Raw genomic sequence first — 7760 nt, 5'->3', positions numbered from 1 at the left:
CGAGAGAGACTAGACAGGCGAGACAGACAAAGGACACACACCCAAAACTTCCCTCCCTGAGCTTTGAAAAATCCTATTTCCTGATTGGTCCTCTGGTCAGGTGTTTGGTTCCCTTTGTTAACCCTTTACAGGTAAAAGAAACATTAACCCTTAGCTATCTGTTTATGACACTCGGGTATGGGACAAGTGGGGAAATGTAGAAACCTTCCCATCCAGAACCAAAAAATAACTCCTAAATCCAGCTGCAAAACAATGTTTCTCTTTTCAGGTGAAATTTACCCCTCTGCAGAAGCAAGCTGGGAATCACACCCCTAGCTCGCCCTGTAGATTTAGCCTTTGTGTAGAACAAATAGTACATGCATATGGTTATTGGCATAACCAATCATTTTATTTCATTTATTTCTATCATTTATTGCTGTATTCAGGATTACTCTTTGGCACAGCACTTGGTCCACTTATTACATTTTGTTTCATATAATGTTGCAATCCTGTAAAATGAGATTGTGTTTGGATCCCTCTGATTGCATTTTAAAGACAATCAAACCGTCTCATCCCTGCTGAGACTAGGCCAGTTTTAAGAAAGGCCACATCTGTTTTACATCAGCTTCTTTAAACTGGCTGAGCTGTGAAAGAAATCAAGTGGTTGGGTTTTTTGTTTTTTTGTCTGTTTGGTTTTTTGGTGGGGTGGGATTTTTTGCTGGGTAAACAAATATTTGCTCTTTAAACACAGTTTATTCTAGTGAAATGCGATCAATAACCTTGTCACCAAGTCAGTTCCAGTGAAGAAGCCACTCCTAATTCTTTGGAAGTCTGCTGCCTGCATGCTACATCAAAACATATGTACATTGCTAATCTCCTTACCCATTTTTATTGCCAGCTACTAAAAATAGCAATTATTCAGACTGTTTGCAGCCTGGTAAACACTGTGCAGGAGTTTTATTATTGCAAATCAGTTTCTCAGGAGCATAAAGTAATTGTTTCAGAACAGATGCCGTTGATTACATTTGCTTTTAGCAATTCAGTCCTTGGTCTTATTTACACTGGGATGCTGTCCTGATTTCACTTGTCAGTGGCCAGAAAGTGGGCTGAATATACCAGTGCAAACCTCTAGTGTGGACAGGCAAAGTTGCTGTTGGCACTGGTGGAACTTGGCCCTACCTAAAACCAGGTCCAACTGCACTGATCCAAATTACAGTTTGCATTGCCTTCACTCAGGCTTTGTCTATGCTACAAGTGATACTGCGGGTCAGCTGCATCTATACTGCTGTAGTGTAGATGCTTGCTACAGCAACGGATGGTGTTTTTCCACTTCTGTGGTACATCTACCCTCTCAACAGGCAAGGGTGGTGTCTATACTGCCACTTAATTTGGCTCAACTATATCTATTAAGGGAGTGAATTTTTCACATCCTGACCAACGAAGCTAGGTCAATCTACATTTTAGGTGTAGACCAAACCTAAAGGTTTGCACAACACCAGTGGCTACAATTGGGTCGACTCCCCCTTTGTCAATAAGGTTTCAGAAAAGAGAAAGCAATATATTATATATATGTAACAGTCACAGACCTGTTCCCGTTTTCATCAGGTGCAAGCAACTTGTCTACTGGGATATTTCTCAACAGACTCTCCTCCCAGTATAATTGGAACTGGAAGAAAGATAGGGCAGAAAGGTCCTCCTGTTCGAAAGAAACAGAGATTGACTTCAAATGTCCCACATAGTCCCGAGAGGTTGCATCAACTTCCAAGAGCTCCTTTGGATGGTGTCCTGGTGGATTATAGCAGAAAGGTTTGTCCTGTGCAGAAGGCCTTGGGAAATGCCTCTGGGGATTGATAAAAGCATCCTGCATCTGCCAGCTGTTCTGTTCCTCGCTTTTACTTGGAAATGATATTTCCAGGGAGTCCGGGTGTTGCATTTTTTTATAATCAGATAAATAAGAATTCTCCTCCTGTCCACACAGTAGTGGTTTGCAATCAGCAAATGGGCAACGCAGCTGTAATTTGGTCAGGTTCTGGCTCCTTTCCAGTGGGCTGCCAGCTGGTTGGTTGCTGCCATCAGCTTCCCACCAAGAGGCCTGAATATCAGGGGAAAAGCCGTGCCAGCAGCAAGCTGGCAGAGGGCTCAGAGACTCTAGCTTAGAGTGGCTCTTGTTCAGGTCTTCCTCCAATACCTCAACCAGGATATCAAGGTCCTCCAAGCATTTTAGTGCCTGCTCAGAACTTTGGTTTTTCTAAAACACCAAGAAGAAAAACAAAATTTAGTCATCAGGTGTCCTGTTCTGCCTCAGAACCATAATGTGATTTGCCTGGAAAGTAAGAGAGCCTGAAGCAAAAGGTGTCGTACATACCTGTCTGAACTGTTTTTCTGTATAAGGGCGAGCTTTTCTTCTTGCTATTGGACACAATAACAAAAACATTTGAGTTAAAAAAAAATGCAAATAATATTCACTCCAGTATTTCTCCCCATAGGATACATGGATGAGGGAAAGTATGTGGTGAAAATGCCTCAAGTCTTGTTTATAACACACAGGTGGGCAAACTACAGCCCGCGGGCCATGTCTGGCTCACCAGACCTTTTAAGCTGGCCCTTGAGCTCCCTCCAGGGAGCGGGGTCGGGGGCTTGCTCTGCTCCGATGCTCCAGCTGGGGAGCAGGGCCAGGGGCTTGCCCTGCTCCATGTGTGCTGTGGCTCCTGGAAGCAGCAGCATGTCCCCTCTCTGGCTTCTACGCATAGGGGCAGCCAGGGGGCTCTGCACACTCCTCCTGCCCCAAGTGCTGGCTCTGCAGCTCCCATTGGCTGGGAACTGTGGCCAATGGGATCTGCAGGGGCGGCGCCTGCAGATGGGGCAGGATGCAGAGTCGCCTGGCTGCTGCTGCGCCTCCACATAGGAGCCGTAGGGGAATATGCTGCAGCTTCTGAGAGCTGCTTAAGGTAAGCGTCTCCCAGAGCCTGCACCCCTGAGCCCTGCCCCATGCCCCAATCCCCTGCCCTAGCCCTGATCCCTCTCCCACATCCTGAACTCCTAATTTCTGGCCCCACCCACAGCCTGCACCCCAGCCAGACCCCTCACCTACTCCCACACTTCAACCCCATCAATTTCATGAGCATTCATGTCCCACCATACAAATTCCATACCCAGATGTGGCCGTCAGGCCAAAAAGTTTGCCCACCCCTCTTATAGCAGCATGTCTCTCAGCTCTGCAGCCCTGCTAGAGCTGCAATGTTGCTGGTGCAACCATGAAAAGTTTAAGAAACAAAGCTGGTTCTGACAAGGGCTTTGGAGTACATGAAGGTGCACATATTAATGTGTATTTGTGTTAGCACAGACGTACTATGAGGGTGGATCAGTGTGTGCTTTAAGGGACATTGAGAAAGCTCTTGCTAGATGTGTGGAAGGAGCAGAAGGACAGAAAAGCTCCATAAAACTGGCTGGATCTAAGTCTACAGATGGTTTTTGTTTGTTTTGTTTTTTTAAAAGGGTCCAACTTTGAAATATATAAGGGGACAGCCTCAACAGCATCATCTCAGCATAGCTCTGTCAAAACAAAATAGTTACACCAGTTTATACCAGTTGAGAATCTGGCCCTATATTCTTAAAACGATAGGCAGCCAGTGAACGAGTCTGAGAGTCTTGTGACCCAGTTCTCTGTGTACATGTGCTTGTGAGAGGACATCAGTCTATAGGAAGAGGAGTTTGCATTCCCCCAAGGGGGTTCTTTACCTGCTGTTCCAGAAGATCCTTTAGTTGTAGTTCCCTTTATTGGTTGTACTTCCTAAAGGAACAAGCGAGCAAACAAAAATTAATATATTTTGAGATGGTAACATTTACTAGAAAAATTTAACTAGTGCACAGTATGTGGCCTGAGCAAAATAATTCTGATACAAACAACTTTTAGCTGATAAATTTTTTTTGCAGAGCATGGAAACAGTGATCTCTTTTGGACGAGAAAGATCCTTGCTACCATGCTCTTGAAAAAATCTCCACTCTAGTCCTTCAGTAATGTTTGAATTTGGGATGTACAGCACCAGATTGCAGACCTCTACCACTTCACTTAAAGAAATAACTCCATTGGATGGCAGCAACACCATGCTGGTCTCCCTCTGTGGCTACTGTGCAGATGATAACATGTAACATACTTTGTCATCATGTTACACTTTCATATGTGGTGACTTCTCCAAACTCAAAGAGATTTTTACCTTTATGTCCGTGGGGTCCATCCCTTTGGAAAGCCGGACTTTTCTCAGCAGCTCCCGCACTGGCATTTTCACCCGCACGCCAACATACTGCTTCTGAGGGGGGAAAGTGCTAAGCGTAGAGTCTGGAAAAAATCAAAATAAGATACTTGAAAAAGAAATTGCCACAAGATATAATCTACAAGCCATTGTGTGATAGGGAGAGTAAGAGGTACTTTTGCCCTGAGAGGATGTGCATAGTTTCAGGTGGTTTGTTAGTTGGGGGAAATTCTCACTTTGAGCTATATGTTCTCTGGTTCTGAATTTTCAAGAATTACTCTTATTTAGTATTGATAAACATGCTCTAACAGTTCAAGGGGCTTCTCAACAGGTAAGAGAAAATCAATAAAATAAAAATAAAAATCTGACTGAAGAGCTTACAACTTGAGGGCATGAAATGGAGAGAGAGTACACATGTAAGCAGAGTCTGAATGAGCTCTCCTCTGCCTTCTGTGTATGAACTGGGGGGAAAGATCTCAGGAGCAGACTATATTGGCATAGACCAGGGATTGGCAACATTTGGCCAAAGGAAGGGAAAGCTGCTGGCGGGCCGGGACAGTTTGTTTACCTGCAGCGTCTGGCCGATCGCAGCTCCCACTGACCATGTTTTGCTGTTCCAGGCCAATGGGGCCTGCGGGAAGTGGCACGGGCTGAGGGATGTGCTGCCTGCCATTTCCGGCAGCCCCCATTGGCCTGGAGCAGCGAACCACGGCCGGTGGGAGCTGCAATCGGATGAACCTGCAGATGCTGCAGGTAAACAAACCATCCCGGGCACCAGTGGCTTTCCCTGGTGGGCCACGTGCCAAAGATTGCCGATCCCTGGCATAGGCAAATCTACTTTACCTAGGTGATCAGCAGACAGACTTGCTTTGCCAAAGTGATCAGTTTTGGCTGCTTCAGATTAACGTTCACTTTAATCTTGAATACAGGGAAAATGAATTGCAGCAGCAGCAGCGAGCGCCCCCACTACCCAGCGAAATCACTAAGACCTGAAATTACTAAGAACTGGGCTAAGTGGCAGAACCTCAGAACATTGCATCATAACTAGAGGCAGTGATGGCAACAGCAGAGATAGAGGCAAGGAGAGGCAGAGGCATTGCATGACTCCTCCCCCCTTCAGCAACACTTATTTTTCCAGCATTTAGAAAAACCTTAAAAGTATCAAATTTTGTAAGTCTTTTATCATGACAAAAATTTACTGATGTGAAGGGTCCATTGTCCTTTTGGGTTGTGGGCCAATCGAAAGAGAACACAGGGCCACAAAGAAGGTTTAGGTTCAGGAGGACCCTCATGTGTCAAGACTCTCTGCATGGGACGCTGGAAGCTGAGAGTTGATGCTCACTGGGGCACTGATGTGCTACTGCAGCTACTGCACCTCTTTGTGGCGCATGTGGAGCTAAAGCAAAAGAGGAGATGCAATTATGATTAAACACCAACCACGGTGGCTTAGAATGACAGGGGTATATGTGACTCGGGTGATCAGATCCTGTGGGGATACATAAATAAAACCTGAGGTTTCTGAGTGGTAGCCGTGTTAGTCTGTATCTGCAAAAACAATGAGAAGTCCTTGTGGCACCTTAGAGACTAACACATTTATTTGGGCATAAGCTTTCGTGGGGTAGAACCCACTTCATCAGGTGCATGTTGCACTGCTATGATTATCCCATGGACTAGATTTTCAGCTGTACCCAATAATTGCTGCTCTTTCCTGGCTGGCTATTGCTCCCAGCTGAGAATAGCCGGAGTTCAGTACAGGTCTGTTGCATCTTACGCTGGGGTTATGTTCCACAGTCAGCGCGTAAAGCGAAAATCGCGTATAGTCAAAATTACATTGAGTGTAATGGCGGGCAGAATCACCCACAGTACAGGTACAGTATTAAAATTGTTATTTTTCTCTTTGTTGTTTTATTTTTTTGCCGACCACATAAAGCTGAAATTGTTAAATGCGTGTAAGATGCGACAGACCTGTAAACTCTGACTACACCCCTTTCTGCACTTGACATGCTCCCATATCAGAGACTATAGGGGATGGGGACTGGCCTAGGAATTGACTACAGGTCACATGGTCCTGTTTTTGCTCCCTGTTTAGGAGGTTGAAATATTTTCAGCAGGAGAATAATGGATACCATGTAACAAAAATTGCATTTATGATAGGTGCTTTGGAATGACTTGTCATTTTTGCTAAAACTTCTGAATCCTTCGGAATTTCTGAATGCTTAGTAGGTGACAGAATACTCATGAATAATATGACCTCACAAGTCAATTGTTTACTATTCAAACAGCTCTAGAAGCGGGACTAATACCTGCTCCTGGCAGATATTTTAAGGCTTAATTAATTACTTTTGTAAAGCACTTGGACAGCCTGGATGAAAATACTATGGAAGTTCAAACTTGATGTTAATTTTATTGTTCTCTTTCAAGCTATTAAATAATAAAAATGCTGGATGATGCAGCAAGTTACCTGCTCAGGTGCAGTCTTGCAACTGAAGCATTTGGTAAAGGCAATAATGTATTATACATATTTGTATACAATTCTATAATTATTCACCAAGTCATACATTACTGTTACATGCAAAACCAAACATAAATAAAAAAACCTAAATTAATAAGCAGTAAAATGTTACAGGTAAACACATCATGGAATATTACTACAGCAATCTGCAAGACATTGAAGAACTTTTGCCTTTAGGAATAAACCACATCAAAACCAAAAATAAGCTAACTACATGAACTGATCATATTTCTCTATTTGACATTATTACTGCACGTACCTAAAATGCACTGTTCTTACAACAACTAACTGTATTGCTTTGCAAAGAGATGCAGTATTGTTGTACAAAAAAGTTGAAAGTATGTGAATATAATTTTAATCTTACCAGTGAGAGCCGACATCTCCAGGGTTTTTACTGGGGGAATATGACAGCTCTTAGGACTCACAGCATTAAATTCTGTTAATCCAGAAGCTGGCAAAGATGGGCTCTGTTGAGAATAACTTTTGGGGCTGGCAGTTTCCCCACGCAAGGGAGATCCTTGGCCCATGCTATAACCTCCGATTTCACTTTCACTGGCGTTTTGATTGGTGAGTACTTCAGGACTCATTCTGTTTTTTTGCAGCATTTCCACCATACATGTGAAAAAATGTTTACTTGATTTTAAGGAAATCTGTAAATCCAAGTTTTACATTGAGAATTTGAACACAGTTATTCCTCAATGCAATTAGTCACAGCTAGCTGAATCCAATTTCCTTTTTCTCTTTAAAAGGAAGATATAGAATAAAATCAATCTTCAAATCCCAACAGTGTGTAGAAACTACTTTTGAGTACTGCATGGCTTATTACCTCCCTACCTTCCTTATAGTCAGGCATGGCTTGAAAGACACGTCACAGCATGAAAATACCACACCCTCTTTCTAACAAACTATTGCAGCAGCTGAAGAAGTGACTTTTCCTAAGAAGTGCTCAGTGGGATTGAGCAGGAAGAGGTGAAAATACAAAACTGAAGAATACGTTTTTTCCAAACATAAAAAAGAAA

General features: G+C 43.4%; 1 protein-coding gene across 1 annotated transcript in view; it reads right to left on the bottom strand.

Annotated features, from left to right (window-relative positions):
* The window catches only part of LOC116825031 (uncharacterized), a 43623-nt gene extending 36159 nt beyond the window's left edge, over window positions 1–7464 (bottom strand). Inside the window, exons 1-5 of the mRNA XM_075073442.1 lie at window positions 7106–7464; window positions 4194–4315; window positions 3718–3769; window positions 2345–2388; window positions 1566–2227 (exon numbers count right to left, since the gene is read on the bottom strand). Of these exons, the coding sequence (XP_074929543.1) occupies window positions 1566–2227; window positions 2345–2388; window positions 3718–3769; window positions 4194–4315; window positions 7106–7355 (1130 nt within the window). The 5' untranslated portion in view covers window positions 7356–7464. The remainder of the gene's footprint in view (window positions 1–1565; window positions 2228–2344; window positions 2389–3717; window positions 3770–4193; window positions 4316–7105) is intronic.
* Window positions 7465–7760: the final 296 nt, after the last annotated feature.

This window comes from Chelonoidis abingdonii, chromosome 18 (assembly GCF_003597395.2).
Source record: "Chelonoidis abingdonii isolate Lonesome George chromosome 18, CheloAbing_2.0, whole genome shotgun sequence".
In the NCBI taxonomy this organism is placed as follows: Eukaryota; Metazoa; Chordata; order Testudines; family Testudinidae; genus Chelonoidis; species Chelonoidis abingdonii.
The sequence above is the reverse complement of the archived record's forward strand: the minus strand, read 5'-3'. Positions and strand labels throughout refer to the sequence as shown.